The 27,613-nt window shown below is 36.7% G+C and overlaps 3 protein-coding genes across 9 annotated transcripts in view; 1 reads left to right on the top strand and 2 right to left on the bottom strand.

Annotated features, from left to right (window-relative positions):
• Nucleotides 1-522: 522 nt before the first annotated feature.
• LOC129757168 (glucose-6-phosphate exchanger SLC37A2) lies at nucleotides 523-16,704 on the bottom strand. Of its 3 annotated transcripts, XM_055754298.1 has the most exons (9): nucleotides 16,403-16,704; nucleotides 16,058-16,298; nucleotides 4,400-5,180; nucleotides 4,147-4,191; nucleotides 3,865-4,048; nucleotides 3,651-3,799; nucleotides 1,208-1,331; nucleotides 1,003-1,080; nucleotides 523-930 (listed from the first exon to the last, which is right to left on the bottom strand). In XM_055754298.1, the coding sequence occupies exons 2-9, from the start codon at nucleotides 16,186-16,188 to the stop codon at nucleotides 761-763; spliced, it is 1,662 nt and encodes a 553-aa protein (XP_055610273.1). In that variant the 5' UTR covers nucleotides 16,189-16,298; nucleotides 16,403-16,704; the 3' UTR covers nucleotides 523-760. The 3 variants fall into 3 exon arrangements, with proteins under 3 accessions (XP_055610273.1, XP_055610272.1, XP_055610274.1); XM_055754297.1 differs by having other exon boundaries at nucleotides 16,058-16,704; XM_055754299.1 differs by lacking the exon at nucleotides 4,147-4,191 and having other exon boundaries at nucleotides 16,058-16,704.
• Nucleotides 16,705-17,307: 603 nt separating this feature from the next.
• LOC129750689 (uncharacterized) overlaps nucleotides 17,308-27,613 on the top strand; it is a 136,436-nt gene continuing 126,130 nt past the window's right edge. Inside the window, exon 1 of the mRNA XM_055745694.1 lies at nucleotides 17,308-17,566. Coding sequence (XP_055601669.1) covers nucleotides 17,554-17,566 — 13 coding nt within the window. The 5' untranslated portion in view covers nucleotides 17,308-17,553. The remainder of the gene's footprint in view (nucleotides 17,567-27,613) is intronic.
• LOC129750686 (uncharacterized) overlaps nucleotides 21,871-27,613 on the bottom strand; it is a 45,385-nt gene continuing 39,642 nt past the window's right edge. For all 5 annotated transcript variants that reach the window (XM_055745689.1, XM_055745691.1, XM_055745688.1 and 2 more), the window contains one exon: nucleotides 21,871-27,067. In XM_055745689.1, the coding sequence (XP_055601664.1) occupies nucleotides 25,152-27,067 (1,916 nt within the window). In that variant the 3' untranslated portion in view covers nucleotides 21,871-25,151. The remainder of the gene's footprint in view (nucleotides 27,068-27,613) is intronic.

Below are 27,613 nucleotides of genomic sequence, written 5' to 3'. Positions count from 1 at the left end.
ACCAAGTGTGCAGAATTTTCTTTCTAGTTTCGAGATCAATACGAACCATAGCGAAGATGAAAAAACAAATCCGAAAACATGAAAGACACAACACATTTTAAGCATGTAAACAAACTTTAGCTTGCATGCACACAGAAGAAAATTCACCCATTTTTTGCTTGTTGAAAAGCAGATCCCTGCAACGTTACACGATTTGTCTATGTATCGTGTGACCAACATCTTTTAAGTAAGTGGTCGTGAATCTCGTTTTTAAGCTTTTTTCCCTCAGATTTAAGCTTTTTTTGCCTTGAGAGCATAGGAGACGAAAGCTTAAATCTGTCAAAACGAGGGGAAAAAAAGGGGAAATCTGAGAGATGTGCTCCACACGGTTTGAATAACATTGCCGGGAAGTGTTGAAAAGTTCGCAGGTCGCAGTGGGCTCTCCACTACAGGAACAAAAAACACCAACTCCATTCATCTTAACCCAAAGGTACATTTCAATTTTCTTTTAGTCCTACTTAAATAAACACAACAAATCAAAAATTTTCTGCATAAAAGAAAAATCAATTTATTGAATACGCAAATTTACGTGCACCACCGACATAATCCTGCAAAATGTCAACAAGAATTAAAAACCGTTACGAGAAAAGAAAAAAAAAGAAGTCTATCGCGCGCGCCAGGTCCGGGGTGATCACATAATTTTTCACTTTATCTTACAAGCTAGCTACGCTATTGGGGAGGCAAAAACGTGGTCTCTCGTGCGCAGGAAGGAGGGATACTTTTACTCTATTCGAACGTTTCGGGTTCGTGATCGGCGCCGTTTCAGCTCCTTGGACACCAGCCGGAGCAAAAGTAGCAAGGCGAGAATATCTGACACGATTAGCATATAGAACACTCGTCCCCAGCCGGACGAGGACACCAGGCCGGCAAGCAGCGGACCAATGGCAGCACCTTAGATGGAAGGTAGTATTTTTTAAGTCTAGAGACTTTTTAAGGTAAAAAAAATAGCTTGATGCAACTTACCAATAGAACCGGTACCATCGATTATAGCCGTGACAGTAGCCAAGGCTTTCGAGTTTCCGTTCAAAGATCTGTGCTGTCCTGTAAGTTAGGAAAGGGTAGAATTAGTTTCACTATCTTAAAGACTTTATCAATAAGCAGTCCAGAGTGGGCTTTGGAAATGGACGAGGAAATTTATGAAATCGTCTGAGATTATTCTAAAAATTACCTAATTCAGCACTCACGGAAGTAGTGATCAAAGCATAGGGTCCATTCACCAGGACTCCAGCCACAAACAATAAACATATGTTGAACGACAGAGATACGGCTCCCCATTGTTGGTATACGAGAAGCTGAAAGAAAACGAAAATATTGATTTTTATTTTAGAATTTAGCTCGTTGTCCGGTAGAGAAGTTCAGCTAAAATATCGAATTCCTTAGTTCTAGAAGAGCATCTCTTTAAACCCCCTTTAATACCTTTGAAAACCTTTGGAATTCTAGAAAACTCCTCGAAATGCAATAATTTATTCAAATAATTCGTAGAAGCATTATCATTAACTTTTGCACAGTTAATGTTTAGAAATAAACTTGTTTTTGTTGAAAAACACAAGTGGTACTATTCTTATTTCGCACCCTTTTTTATATTTTTGGTCCTCAACGCCAATTGCTACGTCCAAAGAAAGTAAACTTATGCTTGATTTATCCGTTAAACAATTCAAAATAAATAGTAGAAAATTTTTTTGGTGATTTACAATCATTTATATTTTAACAAGCAAAACACATAGTGGTACTATTCTTATTTCGCTCACTGTAGATTAGTGAGAAATGATGTAGGCGATTGCGTGTAATTTACGAATCCGTTTGCTTTATGTCTTTTTGAATTTTTGCTTTCCATCTTTTAAATTTTGTTTTTGATACTTTTTTGTATTGTATTTTTTGTATAACCTAAGACATTTTTTGTATTATTTTTGTATATTTCGTTTTTTGGATTTCTGTTTTTAAGTCTTTTTAGTCTTTATAGTCTTCTGAGTCCATTTAGTCAAGAAAGACTAGAGAGACTTAAAATTAAAGATTTAATATTTTTAGATTTTTTTATTTTTTTTTTTGTCTCTCTTGTCATTTTAGTCATTTAAGTCTTTTAATTCTTTTTAGTTTATTAAGTCTATTTGATCTTTTTAGTCTTTTTAGTATTTTTAGGCTTTTGAGTTTTTCTATTTTTTTCTATATTTTTATTCTATTTCTATTTCTATTTTTTTTCTTTTCTTTTAAGTCTTTTTAGTTATTTTAGTATTTTTAGTTATTTTAGGCTTTTTAGTCTTTTATTCTTTCCAGTTTTTTAGTCTTTCTAGTCTTTATAGTTTTTTTAGTCTTTTTAGTTTTTTTTAGTCGTATTAGCCTTTATAATTTTTTCAGTCTTTCTAGTCTTTTTAGTCTTTTTTAGTCTTTTTAGTCTTTTTAGTCTTTTTAGCCTTTTTAGTCTTTTTTTTTTGTCTTTTTAGTCTTTTGAGTATTTTTAGTCGTTTTAGTCTTTCAAGTTTTTCAAGTCTTTTAAGTATTTTAGTCTTTTTAGACTTTATAGTCGTTTTATTTTTTTAGTATTTTTAGTCTTTTCAGTCTTTTTAGTCTTTTAAGTATTTTAGTCGTTTTTGTCTTTTTAGTAGTTGTAGTCTTTTAAGTCTTTTTTGTCTTTTTTGTCGTTTTAGTCTTTTTAGTCATTTTAGTCTTTTAAGTCTTTTTAGTATTTTTTAGTCTTTTTAGTCTTTTTAGTCTTTTTTAGTCTTTTTTGTCTTTTAGTCTTTTGTCTTTTTAGCCTTTTTAGTCTTTTTAGTCTTTTCAGTCTTTCTAGTCTTTTTAGTCTTTTCAGTATTCAAGTCTTTTTAGTCGTTTTTGTTTTTAATCTTTGTAGTCTTTTTAGTCTTTTAAGTCTTTTTAGTATTTTTAGTATTTTTAGTCTTTTTAGTCTTTTCAGTTTTTAGTCTAATTAGTCTTAAGTTTTTTAGTATTTTAGTTTTTTTAGCCTTTTTAGTATTTTTAGTCTTTCAAGTCTATCTAGTCTTTTGAGTATTTTTAGTCGTTCTTGTCTTTTTAGTCTTTGTTGTCTTTTAAGTCTTTGAGTCTATTTAGTCTGTTTAGTCTTTTTAGTCTTTTTAGCCGTTTTAGTCTTTTCAGTCCTTTTTTTTTTGGCATTCTAGTCTTTTAATTTTTAGTCATTTTAGTATTTTTAGGCGTTTTAGTCTTTTTAGTTGTTCTAGTTTTTTTTAAGTATTTTAAGTCTTTTTAGTCTTTTTTTTAGTCTTTTTAGTATTTTTAGTTTTTTTAGTCTTCTAGTTTTTTTCAGTCTTCTAGTTCTTTTTAGCCTTCTAAATCTTTGAAGTCTTTTAAGTCTTTTTAGTTAATTTAGGCTATCATCGATAACGTTATGTCTTTTAAAGAGTCGATTTTTTGCGCGAGATTCGTTTGCGAATGACTATTTGATACTCCAAAGTGTTGACGCAAGAACAAGAGTAGCCTCATGATCAGGTAAAGAATTAGAAATGGCAATCCAAGATCTTATGTTTAAGTGTTTTGAGCAAAGGACCGATATGATTTTCTAAAGAATATGAAAAGCCAACATAATAAAATGAATTATGAAAAAAATGGGATGAGAAAAGATCAACACATCCGGTACTCACCGCTGGTGCCGCCAACGCCAACATTCCGGTACAGGTCGTAGCGGACATTCCGGTGTAATCGGAGATTAGACCGGCCGCAATCGCCCCAACGATGCCCCCTATATCGAACAGAATCGATAAATCGGCACTAAGTTCCGCTCCCAGTGTTGCTACAAGTAGAAAGTACACAATTTAACACAAATTTCTATAAGGATTTTAACAACAATAAACTTACTTGACGATTGAATGTAGAGCGGCAGCCAGAACAGAAAGGTATAGCTCACTAGTTTGGAGAAAAACAAGCAGAGAGAAAATTCGGCTACACCAGGAATCTTGAGCGCCCCCACGAATCCGATGGCGTCATCCGGTGCCGGAGCACGATTAATACTGCCATAAATGGGAGTCCGTTCGTTGATTTCCTGAATGAGGAAGAACGATATTTTTAAATTGGGAAGATTCAGAAGTGAAGGGGTAATTTACGGGTAACAAAGTCTAAAAATAACAAACATGCACTTACAACGTTAGAATAGCTGCCACGCAAACTTCTTAGCGAGGGATTATCCTAGATGTGATGAGTAATAATTCCGTAAAACATGCAAATTAACAAACAATTCTAAAGCGAAGCTAACTTAACATTTGTGCTCCTGACGTACACAAAATCTTTGGTTCTAAAATTTAACTAAAACTATGGAAACTACTAGTAAATTTTTTAAATCATGCAGGAAATTCGAATTACGTGAGGAGCACAAAGGTAACAAACTAAAACAAACCTGTTCGCTGCTCGTTCCGTTGAGATCATCATTATCCGAGCTTCCGCCAGCTTCAGCAATCCGCTCATCGTCGATACGCCTATAGCCCGATCGTACATCGCCGACCTTCTCCTGACAATCGACAATCTCCGGCCGGTCCACCAAAAATAGAAACATCACAAACCCAAATACCCCCATCAGGAAACCGGGCACTATGAAAGACATCGACCAGTCCTTCTCGACATAATGGGCCGCTATCAGGGAGCCCAAAATGTTTCCAATCGATGTGTGACTGTTCCAGATACCGAAGATTAAGCCCCGCTTGGCTTTGCCAAACCAACGACCGACAATGGTCACAACTCCCGGCCAGCCAGTCGTTTGGAACATGCCGGCCATGGCCTGCACAAACACAAAATACCACATCGAATGGATATCGTACACCTTGGCCACCCCAAACAGGTAGCAGAAGATGCCGGAGAACAACATCCCCAGGGCCAGGAAGTACCTCAGCGATACACGTTCGGCGATGAAACCGGAGAAGAACATAGCGATGGCATAGCTGAACAGGAATGCCGAATCCAAACTGCCCAGCAGGGCGGCCGAATCTGGTCCATCGAAGGGCGGATAATCGCACCAGGTACTATCGTTCGGTGGTTCACCGCCGTTGTGGATAAATTCCGGCGGAATCTGAACCTCGCTGCAGTTCCGATGCAGCACCGATTTAACGACCGAGATCGGCTTCCGGGTCATGTGATAGCACATGTACGCTAAGTAGGTGAAGGTAAGTACCGAACATTTGAACCTGGGGAAAAATCAATTCAAAATGGTTAATAAAACCAAATTATAATTTAGAGAACTTCTATGTTTTTTACTGCTAAAAACAAGACAAACTAAAGAGACATAGATAACAAATATAAGTAGTACTAAGCTCTGTGTAAAGTTCAGTTCCTTTTCAGGCTTCATCTGCTCAATCGCTTAGTCAGCAATAGAAACGTGCCCTCGTGGAATTGCTGCAGCAGTTGCTACTACTTAGGGCTGTCCCAACGGTAGATGCAAAACACGGTTTTCGACCACGCTAAAACAATCCGGCTGGCACCGGTGGCGTAAATTGCTGTTTTAGCACAGTTATCGATTTCAAAATTCCCAACAGTTATACGCCTTTGTTCCAAATTCATGCAAATTTGGAACAGGATTTCAAATTATACGACAGACCGATTTAGTTCACGGTGAGAAAATTTTAGCCAACAATGATTTCTTTCACACATGTTTGGGTAACATTGGGTGTGATAATAATTTCTTTTTGAGATATTATTTGAATGTTTTTTTTAGCTTCAACCACCCTATGCGTAAGATACATTGAGAAAAGATGTTAATAAAAACCATATCAAGTATAAATAATAGATGTCACATTATTCTCGATTTTATAAATAAATAAGAAGCTTTTCATTAGGGCTCGACGAATTAGTTAATCCAGCCAGCGTTCTAAAATTAGAAAAAAATAAACGAAAAGAAAATTTTAATACTTTTTCGATGAGGTAAAATAAATGTTTATTGTTTGTTCAATAATTTTTGTATTATTTGAGATATTGAGAGATTTTTACTGCCCCTACTCGCATAACAGTCCCATATGAATTTTCGTCAATTTTCATCTAACCTGACAGTTCGTCATTTTGAACATAGGGCTTCAATATAAAACAATAAAAAAGAGATTTTGTTCTAGAAATTTCGAAAAAAATATCAACTTGTGACTGTCCCATACGGAAAATACCCGCATAATAGTCCCGCATAATAGTAGTGTGAAATACCACGAATTTGGTTACTTTTCAATGCTTCTTTCGGCGAAATAGTCTTTGATTTATTGCTTTTAATCATTTAAAAAAGATTTCACTCACTCGATGTCGAGTTATACACCCTAGTTTTCGAAGCCAGGTCAGTTAGAAGGAAGGAATGTCTTCCTAAGCGAAAAACTATCAGATGTAATCAAAAATCGTAAAAAGATTCAACTTACAAAATGCGGAATTCACGATATTTTTTCCAAAAGTATGTTTCTTTTAATGAAAATTGTATTGAAAGGTTCAAAAATGATTAAATTTAAGTCTTAGGAAGAAGCTTGGTGAAAAAAACATATTCTGTATGGGACTGTTATGCGAGTAGATTTAAAAAAGGTTTGAAATATGCTCGCATAACACAGTCCCATAACGAAAAAAATGGTGCTCCCGACCTTACCAATGACCCAATTTTGAAAATTTCAGGTGTTACGATTTATTATGACAACCTAGAACACATTCCATCTAATGTTTTTCGTTTATGCTGAAAGTTGTGGTCACAATTTCAAAATATATTCCAAAACAGAAAAAGCTAATTTTCTCGCTTGCTTGTTATTGCATATGGGACTATTACGAAAGTAGGGGCAGTTTAGTTTCGTATGGATTGCTCGGAGTTTTCGTCAATATCAGCATATTTTTCTGTATCCATACATAAATTTGCAAATAGTGAAACAAGTTTTTGTCAAACAAAAATGTCGACAAATCAAAGGAAAATTTCCTTTGACTTTAGGATAAACATTTCTCGTTTCCTTATCAATGCCAGCAATAACTTGAAAAAAAAAATTGCTTTTTCATTTCATTTTAACAAAATTTTATTCCATTGATTCAAAGAAATTTGATTGAATAAATTGAAGAATTTTTTCAATTGAACTTTTTTCCTCGTTGTGTAGTCATTTTTGCTTTTAAATTAATGAAATCCTGGTAGAATAGTTTAAATCATTGTTCTGTCAAAAAGAATATTCGTAGAATTCATTTTAAGACAATTAACCGTGAAACTCAAAACTTATGCAATTTTTCTAATAAAATGGGTTTTTCCTTCTCAATTATTGAGTGTCTGCAATGAAAGTGTTTCCGTTTTAAATTTGCTCCTACACCGGTGGGGAGTGGGTGTTTTAGCCGATTCTGAAATTTCAAATTTTGCTAAAACTGGTATACTTAAAACCAATATTTACGCCTGAACCGTTGCAGGTGCTCTTAGTAGCAAAGATTTGTAATGATCACGCTTTAAATTTATGACTTTAAACGCACGTGTAGATAACAGTTGTCGCATAGCGACACTAGTTCAATCTGTTTTCTAATTAACGGTGAGATATGGAATTTTTTTTGGGAAAATATAGGCGAGGGAACTTTGAACTGGCGATAAAAGTTGTTTCACCTTAACAATAAGTATTAAATAAATCGATTTTTGTTCGATTTTATTTTTATGTCAAAATTTTGTTTATGGAAATAAGTCTTCCATAAACTCAATTTACTCAATGCAGCATATGATAACAATTTTCAGAAACAACAGCCAAAAGTCTCTAAAAACGGTCTGCAAAGATTCTGGATTTCCGGTTTCTTTTTCTTGATTGAGTGAAATTAGGGAGAAAAATTCCACTATCTGCGACGGTTGAGCCAACTCAATTCCGGAACCACTGTTCAGGAAACGAGCATCACAACTGACAACGATTTTATCAGTCACAGGATCGATGAACCGATGGGCTTTGTGTTGATCGGAGTAGCCTACAAATATTATTTTCGTTTCTTTTTGTTCCAGTTAGCTTCGGGTTTGATCTGGAACATGGACAAACGCAGGACTTCCATCCAAACAACTGCAAGTGCTCCAGCCTGGGAACCTTCCCAAACCAGACATTGTACGGCGTTTTCGAAATGGACCTTGTTGTCAGAGGTTTTGTAAATAATTCGCTGTATTTACAACCTCCACCCAGTAGTAGTAGATATCCCAGCTTCGGATTCAGCATCAAACAACGAGTCATTTCCACTAGGCTCCGATTTTTTTTCTCGGCTGTCCCATTCTGTTGCGGCGTGTAAGATGTGGTGTACTGCGGGGTAATACCTTCTTCTTAGAAGAATTGTTAAAGTTCTGATGACTTGTATTCACCTCCCTGGTCAGATCGGATCACCACCGGTTTTCTCCCAAAACGAATTTCAACAGAACTAACGTAGTGCTTAATAACATTTATTGCTTCAAATTTTCTTTGTAGGAAACACACTGCACTATATTTGAGAAGTCGTCAATCATGGTCATGAAGTAACCACAGAGGCCGGAATGGACCAGATCCAGCACACGATTCGATGAATTTCCAGATTCCCTGGGGAAAGGGAGCCGTGCCATTTTGCCTTCCCAACAGCATTCATAGGGTTGATTGGTTGCACAGGGACAGTCAGTAATTTCGATACCATCCGCCAGACTTTCCCTGACCAATCGTCGAATTGCTTCCGGATCACGATGGCCAAGTTTTATATGCCACTCGAACATGCACCCTTCAGTATGTACATTGGCTGCTACTTCTACTCGGATTTCTTCAAAGTAATATAACCCTTTAGACTTGAACCCAGTTGCCACCAATTCATTGTTACACCAAATCAAACACTCACTTCCGGAAAACTCCACTTCGGCACCTTTTTCAGTCAGCTTGCTTACGGAAACCAGATTCGATTCTAGGCCCGGTACGTACAGGTAACCGGATAGGGTAAAAATGTTCTTGCCTCCCTCAGCATCTCACAGCACCAACTTACCGATTCCCTTGGCCTTCACTTCGGACATGTTTTCATCACTCTAACACCAATGCCATCGAAAAAATCCAAATTGCCGCACATGTGACTTGTTGCACCCGAACCAACGATCCAGGATTTCGCAGCTCATTTCGTTGAATAAGTCACAAGCGCAAACTATTTCTCATGCGCGAATTTTCTTCAGTACGTGCACTTCCACGTGCACGTGGTTTGAATTCACTTTTGAACGGTTTGCTTAGCAACTTTTTCGCTTCCTATTCCTTTTTCACTGCTGGACAATCACACCTCCTATGTCCTGGTAGCATACTAACGGTAATCGAATTTTGACCATTTCGATTGTCAACTCGTTTTCCGGCTTGTTTCTCAAAGCCAGACCCAGATTGTCGTACGATTCCGGCACCCCCGCAGGACCATCAGCATCGATATTTTGGCAGGGATTTCATACCCAGCCTTGGCGATTCTTTCGATCAAATCTTCCATTTGGTTCAGATGGGCTCCCAAATCTTCACCTTCATGGTACTGCATGTTGATAACCTTCCGCAACATAGTCAGAACCGACGTAACACTCGAGGTTCGGAACTGTCTCTCCAGGGCGTCCCAAGTTTCGCTCGATGTGTTGCTCTGTTGCCTCTGGATAATCCTCCGCTGGCTCGGCCCGACCAAAAAAGCAATTGTAGCACGTGTCTTTTGGTCGCCTTGATTCCACGCTTCGGTAACCGGACTCTTAACAAAATTCCACAGGTCTTCTCGCACAAGGAGACTCTCCACGTTGAAACTGCAGCTTTCATAGTTTCATTCATAAATTTATAAATTACTATGATAACTTCAGTTGTTTACTATTTTCCAGATTGCTAAGTTTTCCACCGTTATCTCCAACATTTTTTTCGTTTCGATTATAGTCAATACTGATGTTATGAAATGGTACTGGTACATCTTTGTACCTGAAAATAATCACATTTTCGTAGGTGATGGAAAGAATTAGAGAAACATAAGCTATCAAAGAACGAAAGAACATAAGCCGTAAATATCATGAATTTTTCGAAAAAGATACAACGGCCGTTGTACTGAAGCGGAGATTGCAGGTTCAAGTCCTGCCGGTGAGCCGTTGACATGAGCTGCTCATGTTTCTCTAATTCTTTCCATCACCTAAGAAAATGTCGGTTATAGTCGTTTGAATATCATTTTATGTCATTTGCGACTTTATATCAACGTTGCAGCTGGCGGTTAGTTATTGAAAAACTTATCCGGTTCCACTGTTCGATGTTTACTCTTGGAATCGAACTCACGGAAACCGACTCAGGAGGCAACTGACTTGCCAACTAAGCCATTTCACAAGCTGTATATTTGTCACGATATAAGTTATTGCTGTGGTATGGCTTCAGACCTTTTTTTTTTGATTGAGTAGGGAGAAGCCCCCGGGAGTTGGTCACCTTTTAAGACCATTCTCCTGAAGGCATAAAACCTCCTCATTTTTATTAACTTTTTTTTTCCTTTCAATGGAAATGATGATGAAATGAACCATCTGTTCGAACAATAAAGTTTATATCCCTAAAAACAGTTCAAACTTTTATATGAACCACAAAAAGCCTTGAAAATTTTTCGTTTTTGATCAAATCAAAAGGGAATCAAATGATGGCTATGCATTTCAATCGGTACAATGGAAAACCCTTCCAAATGCGATAAATTAAGTGTTGTCAGCACTTGGGAAGTGGAAAGGAGAGACTTGTCCAGCTGGTGGTAGAACTTGGAATACTTTATTTCTAATATTTCGCTACTTAAATACTAAACCATTTCCAAGGTTACGATGACTAATTGTTTAAACATTATAAACAAACATCATACGTGAGTTGCTATTCATCTCATCGATTGCTTCGATGAGACGAATTTTATCAGTAACCTATAATCAACTGGGGCAACATGCAACAATTTTCAACTTCAATGGCTTCTAAAAACTTATGTTCACAGTTGATCCTACCCCTTATGCATCAAAAGTTTTAAGGATGATGGGATATCAAATTGGCGTAGTTAGAAAAATTATTGGTATCTTTAGTTATTTTTAGTTTTCTAAAAACATGCGCCCTTATTGGGAAATGGGGTAACTTGAGAAAACTTCTTTTTTTAATGAAAAATCGAATGAACACGTATGAAAATTTATAGTTTTTAATATATTTGCGATGCCTTAAAGACCACTACGCATAAAAACTCCAATTGCAGTAAGTTTTTGGTCTGTAAAAATAATTTTCACATTTTTTCTTAAAATAAGGATGCTGCATACATTTAGGGGTTAAATAATCCACCAAGGTTTTTTTAACACGTTTTTTTACACGGTTTTCATGAATTAACTCGATTTTTTTTACACGGTTTTCGCAAATTAACACGGTTTTAAAGAGAAAATAGTCCTTTTCAAAGGAAAACACTTAGAATCTTTTTGAAGTTGGGAAAACCTTAGCTTTGAGGCTAAAAACATGATACATGAGACCTGAGACCTGAGATCTGAGACCTAAGACCTGAGACTTGAGACCTGAGATATAAGACCTTAGATCTGAGACACGAGACATGAGACCTGAGACCTAAGACCTGAGACCTGGGACATAAGACATGAGACCTGAGGCATTAGACAAGAGCCATGAAACATTAGACCTGAGACATGAGACTTTAGACCTGAGACAAGCTACTAGTGTTAGTACCGCGAGAAATAAATTTACCTCCGATTTCAACTTGCGACCCCTATAATGAAAGGGTTTGACTTGTAGGTGACGAAAAATAGTGTCACGAGTGTAGTGTTCGGTTAGTTGCAACTTTCGATCAGTAGATCAAATCCCAATCTGGGAACTTAGTCGTAAGAGTGAAATTCAACTTCGCTGGCGAATCTTGTAAAATGCTCATAATAAACGAACCAGTCTCTTTTGATTCTGGCTATCACCGATACTAGACGTGTTTTGTGTCTTCCTTGAAATATTTAGAAAATCCCACTTTAATATAATAGTCAAAGCTTAAAGTATTAAAAACATGTGTTTAGTGGACATTTCAAATGGCGACGAGGAGTGGATCTTTTTGGTTGGAGCCGGAGCGGCAGTTCAGATATTTTTAATATTTTTGTTGAACGCCGCATTGTAAGTATTTTTGGTGCTGTTGGTTTTGGTATTGGAAGTTGAACTGCTAATAGTGGCTGAAGCCTTTTTATTAGAAGTTTTTTTTCATACTACTTTTTACAGTACCATTTTAAGTGAACTTGCATCGTTTGGCCATGACACCAGATGAATTTCCTTTATTTTTGGAAATTTTTTTGGTGGTTGAAATCATGTTTAATTTTTTTTGTTTGGTTGGTTGGTTTATGGCCATTTTGTATATATTCTCAGCGTTTTATTTTAATTTTTATTTCTCTTCTACTCGAGTGGTGAATTCTCCCTCCATTTAGCTTCGACTCGACTACATCTCCTGGGTGCACTGTCGTTGAGCGATACTTGTGAGAGTGAGCGTCCGTTTTGGAAGACGCCGTCGTCTTCGTGCAGTGGTGAGTTTGTTGAGATTCTGTGTGGAAAGATAAATCAGCACCGATCGGTTTTCTTGTTTTCAATGTGCCCGCTAAAGTAGACATTAAAAAGAATAGATATTGGTTGTTTTTTCGACGCTATGTGAAAAAGTTTACATCTTGCCATTGGATTCTACTGGGTATAACTTGTTGCGCTGGTCAGTGTGGAGCCGAAGATTGTATCCGGAGATGATGTTGTTTTGCTGAGGAAGATCACGGTTACGACATTTGGTGCAGCAGAAGATGATGCTTTGCTCAACCAACAGGATATTTCGTATTTTTTTCTGGACCCTGGCCTTGATGTTTTTTAGGGTATGTTTTTGTTGTATTTTGTGAAATTAAGCAAATTTAAAAAAAAAACTTATTTTATTGAACAATGTGATAATTTTTGAAAGTTTTTTTTTTATTGTATTTTACATTTGTATATTTTTTATCAAGTTTGCTTTTGTAGTTGTGTTTATTTATCCGTGCCTTTTTTAACGAATACCGTTTAAACCTGAAATAAAATATTTCTACTTTCTTCTTTGATTGCAAAACAATTGCCAAAAAACAGTTAAAACTCATTTTTGATTGTTTGAATGAGAATGGCAGAAACACCTTTACACTTTGCCTTTTTTTTATTGAATAATAAAATATTCAATCATTGGTTTAGAACTGACTGCGTTTAAAAGTTGACTGATGCTTTTCCTTCCATAACTTATACAATATTAGTTCAGTTTGTTATAATTGAATTAACGATTTTATATGAGTTGAAGGAAAAATCTTTGAACATCTTCTTTTGAAAAAAAGCTGAAATTTGAAAAATGTATTTCTATAAGAGTGTTTGCCAAAACAGAAAGACAAGATACTTGAGTGAGAAGTCATTCATCCGAATTTTTAAAAAGAAAATAGGGATGAGGATATTCTTCTAACCTGACATGTTTTTGGCTTGAACGTAAAATAAAATACAAGCAAGGCATGAGCACCGGATGATTTTGACGTTCGTTTTGGGACGTCGTTTGGAGTTTTGGATGGTTCTCTCTGAAAATTGGGATTTTCCAAATTTTTCATGATGAGTTTTTTTTGCCCATCGTATCGTCGAAGCGGAGTACTGAAGATGAAGGAAAGGAAACCTAACCCCATGCAGGATTTTACGACTAGGAAGCCGATCCATTCTTCTTTCAGGGAAGGATAATGATCTTTGTAAATGTGAAATCAGTATTATAAAAAAAACAAAGCTGAGGTGTCATATTAATTTTTGTTTTGTAAATGTATAAAGGTATCGAGAATCAATTCATATTTATGTATTAAAAAAATACGTTCGAAAAATTGTGAAGCACGGGTTTTCGTTTTCTCTTTGAGATCATATTAACCTATTTTTGCTACGATAGATTGTCATTACTAAAGGATGGAGGAGTTGTAGTGTTCGGTTAGTTGCAACTTTCGATCAGTAGATCAAATCCCAATCTGGGAACTTAGTCGTAAGAGTGAAATTCAACTTCGCTGGCGAATCTTGTAAAATGCTCATAATAAACGAACCAGTCTCTTTTGATTCTGGCTATCACCGATACTAGACGTGTTTTGTGTCTTCCTTGAAATATTTAGAAAATCCCACTTTAATATAATAGTCAAAGCTTAAAGTATTAAAAACATGTGTTTAGTGGACATTTCAACGAGTTCGCTAGTACAAGCTGCGAGAAATCAGATTAGCTCCGATTTCAACTTTCGACCGTTCAATTGAAAGAGTTTCACTTCTAGGTGACAAAAAATAGTGTTGCGAGTTCGCTAGTACAAGCTACTAGTGCTATTACCGATAGAAAGAAGTTTTACTTCCGATTTCAACTTGCGACCAATCAAGTTAAAGTGTTTGAAGCAAACAGAACTCAAGGTACGTTGTGAGATACGTCTCGGTGGTCGAGTGGTAAGCGTGATAAGACGGTAATCGCTGGTGGCTGATGGCATGAGTTCGATTCCCATCTCGGTACTGGGTGTTAAATGTTAATCTTAAGTTTTCCACGTAATTAATTCTGTCTGCCTAAATCGGCTTAGACGATGTATGTCTTTAAAACAGATATACCGTCTGGTGCATCTGGTGCATCATGCAACACTTTTCAACTTCAATGGCCTTTAAAAACTTAATTTCCACAGATAATCCAGATAAACCCGTTCGTACATAAAAAGTTTTAAAGTTGATTGCACATGAAATTGACGTCGTTAGAAAAAATATAGGTTCCACCAGTTATTTCGAATTTTTACATAAACATGCGATTCTCACCCAACTAAGAAAAAGGGCTAAGTTGCTACAAACTTATTTTTAATGAAAAATCTTTGAAAGTATATAGTTTTTTATGTATTTGTGATGTCGTAACGCATGAAACAAAAATTGCAGTAATTTTGGCTTTGTTCGAATTAAATTTTATATTTTTTAAATCAAAAATGTTTTTAAAGAAAAAGCATGAGGGTGCTGCAAACATTTATGGGTGAAAAATACTGCAACAAATACTACTAGCTAAAATCATTAAAAAATATGATTAGATGGATGTTGTTGGATGTTCATGGATGTTAGATGGATGAAAGTTTCGAAGTTATGCTTTCAAATTTCAAAGAATGCGATGTTCGATAAAATTTTTTGAAAATTTGAAGCATCTTGTTGAAGTTTTCAAACAATCAAAAACACACAATGGCTCTCTAGAATGATGATTTTACTCAATTGTCGGCTGCACTAGGTATAGGATTAATTTCAGCCTGCAGCGCATACACTTTTTAAAAGTCGGATCATTTGAGACACTCTAGTTTATATATTGTATTTGTTAATAAATTAAATAAATCTTAAACGGTTCAAACATATAATCACTGCATAAACAAAGGCGCTTGATAAACTATAAGCTATATAAACATAATTTCATGGCTTCTTTTTACGCCTACGTTTATGCAACGGTAATGCTCAACTTGTACTAAATCTCATCTATAAGATACAGATTGTAGTGACATGTTACAGTTAACTTTTTTGTTCAGAAGCCATGGTTTATTATAAATTAAAAAAAAAATGAATTAAAAATTGCACTCCGTCAACAGTAAGCAAAATTTAATCGATAAGGGAATTTTCGTACGAAATTTTGTACGCTACATCAAAAGCGAAAACTGACACGTTTGAAGCGTCATTAGTTCAACTTACGACGAATCGACCTCAGCAGCCTAAAGCTTTTTGAAATGATATCATCAATTTTCTCCACAAACGTTCTATGCCCTTCAAGGTCTGTCTAGCAAGCAGTTTACTTCCAAATACAATGCATCATAAGTAATCTCAATGTCAAGGCAGCACCATCAGCTCATCTGGTTTGTGCCATCACGTTCCACAAAATAGACGACGTGTTATCAGCAACCGAGGAAAGAGTTGGTGATGCTTATGCGGCTAATGCTGACAACCACACCAATATCCACGATATAAAAAAAAACATCACAAGTTTATTGACTCTTTCTCCGGTTTGGGTTTGATACCATAAAAATAACAAAATCAGAATTTAATGACCTTTTCTAGCTGTTTATGTATTGATTTCCTGGTTTTAGTTATTAAGAAAAAAATCTCAAAACTTTGATTCAACTTACCAGAGCAACCGATTGATCTGCCATCTCGGGAAGAGTTTACTCCCTAGGGCGGCTGCCAGCCGGATTCCGAGCGGAGCGTTCGGATAATTGGAAGTGCTCATGATTCTCCTACCACTGCGGAATGGTCGCATCAAAACCGATGCCAACCTACTTTCTGTTCCGTTTTCTTCTTGCTACCTGCTCCAGCTGATAGTTCCTGCGATCGATTCCAGTGAATGGGCTGCTGGCAGTAAAAAAAACCCTTCGAACGGAGAAAGGTGTGTAAAGGACAAAGAATATGCAACTAGCTAGGAAGAATATTGCAAATCGTGGCCTGGATTTGAGCTGCAAACAAACATGACTCACTTCGGAGCACTGGCTGGAGGTTTATGCTGCTGGTGTCAGCATTTTGCCTGATTCGAGTTTCGAACTTCTTTACACGGAATGATTATGATGAAACGTCACACTTGATATTATTCTTTTGTACACTGTTTTCTGCGGGTAATTCAATACATTTTATGGTGCCACCATCCATGTAATTTTATCAATCCACACATTCACATGATTTCTGTTGCAGTTTGATGTTTAGCTGCAGAACCATATCTCTGCTTTGCTGTCGATTACTTGTCGCAGAAATTATTCCGTGCACCAAACAACTAACCCGTATTTAGCCGTGTGTAAAGATAAATGAGAAAACAGACACAAATCGAAAAGGGTGTTGTCGTAGATTACGCTGTTCCATTTGGGTCATTCGTTCAAACGGCAAGAATCATTCACAGGAAAAAACATCTCACCAAAAAGTACGTCATCTATGGATCTTTAATAGCACACCAATACTTTTACAGCACCGTGCACTCGCCACTTTCTGTTTACATTTTTAAACATTGGCGCCTGGCGCGTGGGGGTTTCAGATGTTAGCTTCCAAATATTTCTGAGAGATAGCGCTAGCGCTGTACAAGAGAGTTCAAATTTCAACACATCCGGCAGTGTGTTTTGAAAATAAATGCGCATTTCAATCCTTGAGATAAGGATCTACTCTTTTTTTTATTTCCAAAATGAGATCACTAAGCTCACCAAAGTATATAGGCGCGTTGCAGATCCAGTGCTTGGTGGTATAATTAAACATATTTGCAAACTAAGAATTCCAAAGTGAAAAAGTTTAGTTTTGAAAAGATTTCAATTAAAAATGGCACCCCTTCTTTCGGTTCCTGTTGGTGTTTTGTTTTTCATTTAACGGAAAGGTCGTGTTTTGTAGTGCTGTGTTACGGATTGGAAGTGACCGAGACGGGTGTTATGGTCGGAAAAAGTTCACCCGGATGTGAAGAAATCAAAATAAATGGAGTGCAGAGAATACGGAAAGACGGTGTTATTAGGTCTGCTTTGTTTTCTGTGATGTTTTGTTGCTTGTGCGGGGTAGTTTGGGCTTTTTGGTCATACGCGAGTGATTTTTCTCGCAAATAAACGTGTGCTTTGAAAGGTGTCCGAAAGGGCTGCTGAGTGAGTCAACTATCAAAACGATGCTGAGCGAAGGTAATTGAGCCAAATCAACCAATCTCTGATAATAAATACAGAATAGGGGAGATGAGGGCATAATGAGCACTCCTTTTTTAAGTACGTATTTTCTTAAACAAATTTTCATAAGGATTTGTTGCGTACTATCCATAGTATTAATTTTTCACCAAAAAAGAAATATCCTTCTCATCTTTACAGAAATATTAAATAATAACCAGCTAGGTTCTCAAATGACGAAAATATTATAATTTTTGAGCACCACCAAATAAGCTTTTATGACCTTTAAATCATCTTGATCTGAAATGAACGCACTGCAACATGATTTACACATTGTTTCTCAATTTTCAACATCATAAAATTTTTGATTTTTCACTTTAATCAATTTTAAAACACGTTTTTACTTTAATTTGTTCACTAAAGGCGAACAGAGCACTTTCAATGAAGGCATAATGAGCATTTTCTGCCGGGGAATCTAGCAGCGAATTCAACTCGATGAACTCAACTGAATAATAGAGCTAAAGCTTGACTTGTTTCGTCTGTCGATTTGGCCTATTGGTAAGGTGTCGGAGAGGTAATCAGTAGACTTCGAGACACGCTATTATATTTCCGGACTAATTCTCTGAACTCTTTTCCAGGGAGAGGTTTTTTGATACTTACATAGAGGTAGCTTTTGCCCGCTCGCTAATCTCAAACCGGCTTCCGACAGCCGCCATGTTCTTCAAATTTCACTGATTCATTGTTTTTCGCCAGTTGACGGTCAGGCGATTCTCACGGAAATATTTCTTGATATATAATCATAATTATCGGCCAGCCCTCCTGGCAGGATCGCCAACATGCGGTTCTGGCCTGGTCCGGAGGAATCGCCTGATTACCAGCGCTAAGCTTAGGTTCTGGGATGCTTATCTCCTACGTGTGCTCCTGGCGGGGGTATTCTGGTGAGAGGTGTTGCCAGTTGATCAATCCTATGAACGTTACAACAACATGGAATATACGAGCATCACAATTACTTTAAGAATTTAGAAATGATAAATAACCACCATTTACCATTTGGCTTACCCTTTTCTTTCGATCTACACGGGCGTGAAAATTTCAGCATCAGTTCATTGATAAGATTCCAAAAAAAAAAAAACAGAATTACGAAAAAAACGTCCAACCCGATGTTTACAACTCAAACAAAGCTCAACAAGCTGATTGTTGCCAGTTCTTTTCTTATAAGAATTTACAATCAAACGTTTGAGAAAATTCCTCAATTGCTGCGGAAATTTAATCCAGAAAATCGGAGGAAGTAAGGATTTTTACACAGTGAGTCAAAGAGCACTACAAAACACTAGAATCACAAATTGATCCCAAAATATTGTAACAGACACAAATGACAGCTTTACCCGATCAGCCGAATCAAACTTGACAAGAAATACACGCAGAGAAAACTTGGATTTTGATACAAAACAAAACTGACTTTGATTCAAAACATTCAGTTTTTTGAATCAAACTCCTGTTTTCTTTGAATCAATGAATTATCGTTCTGATTCAAATGAATAATTTTTGAAAGAAAGAATTAATTTTTTGAACTGAATAATTTTGGACTTTGATTTTAAACAAATTCTTTGATTCAAAAGAAATTTGTTCAATTGCACATTTCGTTAAAAACAAAGTAAATTTTCTTTCAACCAAAGAAAATTGTTTTCAACAGAAAGGAATAATTTCTTTAAATTAAAATTTTAAACTTAGAAGATATTTTGGATTGAGCAAGAACCGAATTTCGAATGAAGTTTGTCCGGTTGTGTTGAAAATCAAAACTAGTGAATCAGAGATAGCTTTAGGAGGATTCAGGATGAAGAATGGTAAGTGTGTGTTAATCCATTTATCAAAAAGTGAATGTTTAAGATTTTATAAAAACTCTTGCATTACAGGACCACGGCAGATTCCGCCCCAAATCCAGCGGTCTGATTATCTTCGGCCCGATCTTCAGCGGTAATGACCAGTTGGATGACCACTAAAGCTAGCAACCGGAGCTGCTTCCGGAAGTCTATTGAGCGGCCCAACAAGAATGCCTTCAGGCCAAAATTTGGACCAAAATTATAGTGAACCAGTGTTAGTGTTAATTTTGTGAATAAAAATGAATTTAAAATGTAAATTCTTTCTTTTTATTATTCAAAATTCCTAATAGGAACTTCGGGACAACAGAAAATATTTCTTCCAATTGGAATAAAAGGAAAATTGTTCAATGAACCAATCCTTTTAAATCTAAATCTAAATTACATTGTAGCAAACGAGAACAACTTTGCATCAAATGGAACTGTTTTTTGTTTCAAAGCATTAATTTTTTGATTCAAAGATTTTTCAAAAGAAAAATTCTTTGAAACAAAGCAAAATGCCTTTGAATCAAAGGAATTTTTATTTATCCCAAAATCAAAGGAAAAAATCCTTTGTTTTTGCGGCACTTTCCTTTGAAATAAAAAATCTTTTCGCTGCGTGTACGACACATTTTAGGTAAGAATCAGTTAATGTTGTGAAGATTTTTTGAAATTTTGTTAAGACACAATAAACTTTACAGTCCCTGATGACAATCCTATATGGATTGAAACGTTGGAACGTTAAATAAATAGTCGTGTTGGCTATTTGAAGAGACTGAAAGCCGAAAAATCACCTTAAATTCAAGTAACAGTCGTTAAAAACATCGTAAACCTTAAATTCAAGTAACAGTCGTTAAAAACATCGTAAATCAATTGTTTTCAGAAGCCATTCCCTTAGACTTTACGTGAAATTCATGAGGAAAAAAATTAGTTACTCCGGATTCACTTGGAATCGATGGGATGCATCAAAAGCTCAGTCTACGTGAATAGTACCGTAGAATTAATTTTCAAATTATTTTGCGTGATACAACCATGCACACGCTTGACACAAATGCATTAAACGGATTTTAATTATTCACTTAGACTTTACGTGAAATTCATTTGTCAGATATGTGGAAGTAAAGTAGGAACTACCAGGGGCGTCCTTGTTACACTGTGGATACTAAAAGACTCTCGTCGAATCGATAGGATGCAACAAAATGTTAATTTACGTGAAAAATCCCGTAGAAATAATTTATATTTTTTTTTGCGTGTATCAAAAGGTTGCAAGTGTTATTGCACAGCTCAATAGTTCGTACAAAATCTCTGTTATACTTCTTTTAGTAAATTTGAATGCTTTTAAATAGTTCCAACGGGCATTCAAAAGCAGCTTCGCATTATAGGCACTTTGAAGTAGATTTAAAGGCTTAATTCTATTTGTTTCGAACTTCAACCCGTGTTTGTTTTCAATGATGTTTCGCACTTGTTTGACTATCATGTTACTAAATTTAAGTTTAAATGTGCAAGCTGTGACGTCACCTAACAAAATTTCTATGTAATTTAATTATAAGCTAATCTTAATCAATTAGTCTGTATGACAATAGTCAAAGACTTCAGAAATAAACAAAAAAAAATGCATGTAGCAGAACGAATTCTGTTCACATTCGATCTACGTTACCCTTCAAGTGGAATTTATCTACAACTCATATGGAAATTACGTGAATTCTGTTTGCTACGAAAGCTCCATTTGCTACCAGAAATTAACGTAGATTTCACCTGATCTTCAAGGTGTCAAAAATCTATGTACATTTTCACGTAGCGTTCATGTGAATATTTTTTTTAGTGTATAACATTACACTTAAAGAAATAGAACACACTTAGTCATTTTATCAAAAAGCCGTTGTGGACAATTTTTTTTCTAGTGTGACTACCTTGCTTGAATCGGGCACCTTTTTTGGCTGAAAATTTTTCACTGTGGGTGTATTTTTTATAATCGAAACAAGCCATAACCGCAAAAATGTGGCTCGCAGATCATTAACAGTGTTACCACGTCCAAATCTGTACTTTCGAGCAAAAAATCTTTTTCATCTGTACTTTTTTGACAAAAATCTGTACCAACGATATATGAAAACTCAGTGCAATTAACACAATTTTATTTCAGTTTTACAACTCCATTGTTTGTAATAGATACAATTTCGAATATTTTTACCATTTATAGTCTCTGAAACCAATCGTTCTAATAAACTATAAATATTTCATTAAGTCAGTATCACTTACATGATTTATTTAAAGCCGCACGTACCAAAGTTTTAAAATCTAACATCTGCACGTACAGAATCTGTACCAAAAATGAGTCCAAAAATCTGTACTTTTCTATATAAATCTGTACATGTGGCAACCACATTAGGTTTACCGTTGAAAGAGCATTGAAGAGGTGTGATATTGTTCCGTTAACAAAAATCTCGATTTTCTTTATTATTCATTTAGTAATTTATTTATGTTAAAATCACAGCAGTCTTTTTTAATGATAATTTTTTTTCTCACTAGAATATTTACATGCCTTGAAGATTTCGAAATAGCTTAGTTTTGCTTTTGTTTTGTCTTGTATTCAACGATATAGATAAATATTATTTCAATGTACTTATTTTGTTTTTTTTTTTCTTCTCTTCCCTTATCTCCAATGAAGTTTGATTTTTTCTCATCCTTACCCATCCTACCAGTCCACCATCGGTATTCAACTATTTTTTTTCTTCTATTTTTTCTTCTGCATCCACTTTTACCAAATCTAACATTGGTTCTGGGGGTTGTTTTTGCTCAATAAGTTGATAGTGATTTAATTACGCTAGTAAGAAATAGTAAAGTTAGTAACATTGTTTGTTTTGTTTTGCTGTTTCTTGTTTTCTTATCGTAGTTTCCGGTCGCCATTCACTACTTTAACTAATCCGTTCGTGTACTGTCTGCGTAAATAGTCCAATTAAACTTCCAGCCCTATGGAGTTTGAAGGTTTTCTTCAAACGAAAACTCGGAAAGGTATTTGCACTTTAACTATGAACGAAGAAGTTAGAATACCAACCAAATGTGAGTACAAAGCGTGTGGAGCACGAAAAGAGCACGGTTTGTTTTTGGCGTATTCTTTAATTTCTTACAATTGCAGAGAACCCGGTCTGTTTGGACTAATGTGCGGGGGAGGTATTTGCATTGACATGTATGGCTTTCGATTTACTTAATCAGTTCAGCGTCTAGCTTTTCTTGGTTTTGTTTTTTTTTCTTTCTTCATTTGGCTTACTAGCTATACAAAATTTGTGCTTTTTTTAAATTTATCTGTCTTATATAAAACGATATTTCAATGCTACCTCAAACACAAGACGTTACAATACTTCCGATTCAATCTTCGTAACGAACCCAAACGGTTTAATGTTTTCATTTCGAATGGATAGGCAAAATTCACGTTGTTAGGAATGTGTTTGTGTTTTTTTTTGCAATAAACGAGAGAACGAACATGGAATTCAATAACGTACAAAAAGACATTAATGGAATCATTTACAACAGGAAGGATTTGACGAGTGTTTATATTTTACACAACCGAAATCAAATTTCGAGAATTTCGTTTGTTCTTACACTTCTTCACAATGACACATTTGGAATGTTAATTTTTGTTTGATCGAATTAATTGCACTAGAGAAAGGTTTTTTTTTATCCTTTTGATTCACGCGTTTGGTTGAAATAACGATGTTCCCTGGTGGACTCCTCCGGTTTCTCATAATGTATTCTAAACAATAACCGCTTTTGAGCTTCTTATTGCGATTGAATTTTAAAAATAAAATATAAACTGATATATTATATCGTTTTGAATAACGAAAAGGAGTAAAAAAAAACAATCGCTCCCTTCCTCCAACGTAAGCTTTCTGTAATTGAGATTACATCTCAAGATCACACAATGTTCTCGATAAACCAAAAACATTTACTCAACTCAAAGTATCAACATGGCAAACTCATTACTTCAGTATATATTTTTATCTATTTAGAAGAGCGCTACTGTTACTCAATTAACGATTTCGCTCCCTTGGATTCGTTTTCTAACTAGTTAGACACATCTACGGTTATTTTCGACGACCGACGTTTTGTTTTGTTTTTCTTCCCCTAGGGTTTCCCCAAACCCGCTCGACTTGCTGAATAAAGAACTTGAAGATGTGTACTGAAAATACGTGCGCGTTACTATTGAACACATTGAAATCTATATAGTTTTGCCTAAGTAGTTTCCCTAGAGCTCCGAAAGACAACACACCACACTCAAGAAATCATCGGGGTTTTGCGATTTTTTTTAAAGTTGGAGTGATTTTAAGCTGACCGAAGAAAGCCTGTGGTTAGTAAAATAATGAATTCAAATTCTTCTTAAGAATATTAAATGTTGTGTCTGAGATTTTTGATTTTGTTCAACGTGAACGAACGCCGTTTTCTTTGTTAGGGGTACGCATTCTGACTTCTGACTTGTGGGTTTTACAGTTTAAACAAGGCATTAATATTTTAACTGAACAATTTGACAACACTGCACTTATTATAAACAAAATTGAAAACCATGTCTTAAAAAGTGTATGGGTTTCCATCAAACTCAGAATAGACATACTTTTAAGAAAAAACTGTTGTTTTCGACGTTTCCCGGGCATTTAGACTTCAAGCGCATAACTTTTGGTTTGAACGTAGACCCAAACGATTTTCAGCGTATTATGACTATTACCGGGCGAATCTTTAGATCATTCTTTCGAAAGGGGAGAGGTGTTCTGATTTTTTAAGGTGTCGGACAAGGGCACACGTCATTTTTTCCACAAAGGGCTTAACAGTGAGCCTATGTTGATATCTCAACATTACGGTTATTTGCTCGTCCTAATTTTTCAACAAAACTCGTTTGATGCCCTCAGCTTCCGATAACCCTGTTTGAAAATATGACAGCAAATAAAACTACAATTTCTATCGCATACCATTTGGTCTAAACGTAAGTTCGATGGTTTCCTGCGTATGATGATTCTACCTTGGGTAGTGTCAAGTCTCCTCAAAATGTTTGTTGAAACGTTTAAACTTAATCCAAATTCTGTTTCAAACCAAATCAAAAGTTTCAAAAAGGAAATGAGTTAGTATTTGAGAAAAAGTAATTTGATGTTTCATTAAGTTTATCGAACAAAATAGACCAATACTTGTTGTTCCATCCTACATTTGCAAACAGGGGAAAAATCAACGAATTTTGAATTCATTTTTTCACTTTAACAGGCTCTCAAGGTTAACAGATTTTTTATTTACTTCTTCACCATGAGCGATTTCAGTTTATTCAATAGGTTGCTTTAACAAACTGTTCATAATGATATAAGCAGACTTCGAGTACTTTCTTTTAAAAAGAAGTCATCATAATAATACCTTAGAATTCGAAATTTGAGTTCAATAACGATTTCCGTTTTCAAAAATATATCTTGAATACTGGTTTCAATACTCATTTCAAAGGTTAGTTTAGTCCTGCCTTGGGACCCAAGCAGTGTTAACTGTAAAATACAATGTTTTTGTGTAGTTCCGAATGTTATCTCAGAGTGTTAGAAAAGCAAGGTAGAATCGAAATTTTTACTGGAGTAAACAGCAGCCTACCGAATAAACTGGAACGGCTCACCAGATGTGACCCATAAAAACAGATAATAATCCGCACAAAGAGGGTGCTCGCTCAGTAATTTCAATATTGCTTACATCTAGTAAAGTTAACTTCAATACGTTTTACCACGTGCTTGTAACCTTCAAACGGTAAGCGAAGTTATCAACTGCTGGCACAGTTTGCCATACTCATTCTGATCCCCAGAAATCCGGCGCAGCTTGATACCCTTGCCACCCTGTGGACTGTCTTTCATGCGACCTTCGACGACCTGCAGCTCGATCTGCAGCCCACCCGAATACTCCAGGCTTAGATTGGAGCTGTTATCCGTCAGCATGGCAGAACTGTCCATCTCCGTCCGACCACTGTGCTGGCTGCCATCGAATTCGCCCACCTTCGATGCGTTAAAGACGCAACCCATCGGAGGCATCTTGGAGTCGATGCGCCGCTTCACCATTTCCAGTATTCGAGATGAATCAAGAGTGGAGCATTCCTGCGGCAAAGGCAGCTCGTAGCACTCATCCGTTAGCGTTTTCGTATCGCACAACGAATCAGGGCTAAGCCGAGCATCCTGCTCCGAGTGGGAATCGCAACTCTTGAATCCGGAACTCGCGGACGGTTCCTGACTAGGGGACAAATTTGAGTGGTTCGAATCGTTACTGAGACTATCATCGCTAAACCCTAGCGACTTGTCACTGCCGCGACGAGCGTACGAATCACTGGTGTCGGTGTCAAGCTTTGTCGACGTTGAAGTCGAGTTGTTCTCCGTATCGAGACTAGCTTTTCTACCGACGCCACGGGTGATCGATGGCATGTCGCTGGAGGGTTCCGAAATCAGGAGGCCCTGAAATCCCAACCCCGAATTTTGACAGTTCAGCGAATCGTCACTGTCGTGACTAGAATCCGACAGGGCCACCAAGGTAATCTCACTTCCCTGAACATCCGTCAGGCAAATCTGCGGATGAGTATGCTGAAAACTTAAATCTTCCGGCGATCCACCGGCCGATTGACTCTTATAAGGTACACCACCCTGAAAAGGGGCAGCATTAGGATTTTCTTCTTGTATAATACAAAGATTCGGCGATGTCGGAGGCGTCGCAACTAATCGCATTTGCATTTGTTGTGGTGGCACAAGGCTAAAGTTTTTCATATCGAAATAGTTGTGTGCTATAGTACTGCTCGGATTCATTGCATAGTTGCTTCTAGAGAAATCTAACTCTACGCTATTAACGACGTCCATACTTAAATCTAACGGTTCATTGCAAGATACCGGGAACGCTGCAGAAGTTCCTCGGGTAATCGACCCACCTGCAGCTGAAGTCGTGCTACCTCCAGTGTTCATACTACTAATACCTCGAGTGATTTGGTGTAGTGGCGAAGCTCCACCTCCGGACGTTCCGGATGGTCCAGCAATCACCGGTGAAGGGCACTCGCTGTAGTATACTGGAGAGGGACATCCACTGTTGCCGTTGCTGCCAGGAAAGTTGAGTCCCGGAAAGATTCCTGGCGCCGCAAGTGGAGAGTAAGGCAGTCCTCCGTAATAGCCATAATTAGGAGAACCTATACTGCTACCCATGATACTGCCGGGCTGAAGTGTCGCAGGCCGTGCCGTGAGAGGCGATACGCTCTGGCTGTGCTGCAGCTGTTGCTGCTGCAGGGCATAGCCCAGGTCTGGATTGATGGATTGCGCAAACAAACCCAACTGCTGGCGTACTTCATATGGCACAGTTCGCGTATTGATGATGTGTTTAGCGGTCTCGATCTGGAGGCGCTTTTCGAGCACCAACTTCTCCAGCCCCGGCATCAGCGATAATATCAAATCCTGGGGCAGTGTAATGTCCTGCTGAGATCTGTCTTCGGCGAATGGTTTACAGTGCATCGGCGAGCCGGGCAGGCTGACCGAATTGTCCGCTAGGGGCGGGCTGGGCGTTATGAGTAGGTTTCGTTGCTGAGTGCCAGCGTTGAGTCCCTTCTGCAGCTGCTGACACTCATGGAATGGTCCCTGGAATTGTGTGTTAATCTTGGAGCCTTCCGATGCGCGCCTCACCGGGCTGTATCGACCTGGGAATGGTTAAGAAGAGCGATTAGAAACTTTCAAAGTTTAGGTGTTCTTTTATTTGTTTTGTTCAACCAAACCACAATTGCCACATTTTTTTCAGAATTAGAAAAAAAAATTATATTTTAATATGAAGTATTTCTTTTGTTTGTGATGTTTTCGCCATAACTTAAAACTTTTTTTAAAGTAAAAAAGGAACCTCAATAATATCATTAATTTGTAAATCTGTAAAATATTGGTATTTCATCGTATTTCCGTTAGCCATAGGCCTGTCGCAGAATTCAAAGGAATCGAGCGACTTCCTTTCAAATCAGCTGAATAAATTTACACCATAAAGTTAAGCCTTTACTCCTATCATGAGTTCTCAATATTTAAACCTATGAATTTCTATCTTGAAAAGCTCTACATAGAATAATAATTTGCCAATATAAAAATAGACTTTCAATTTCAAATTGTTCTCTTGTGTAGCAGATAATTGAGGTTTGGTTAGTAAGTTATGAATAAATGATATTAATGCAACTTAATGAAATTAAATCAACTATAACTAAATG

This window comes from Uranotaenia lowii, chromosome 3 (genome assembly GCF_029784155.1).
Source record: "Uranotaenia lowii strain MFRU-FL chromosome 3, ASM2978415v1, whole genome shotgun sequence".
In the NCBI taxonomy this organism is placed as follows: domain Eukaryota; kingdom Metazoa; phylum Arthropoda; class Insecta; order Diptera; family Culicidae; genus Uranotaenia; species Uranotaenia lowii.
The sequence above is the reverse complement of the archived record's forward strand: the minus strand, read 5'-3'. Positions and strand labels throughout refer to the sequence as shown.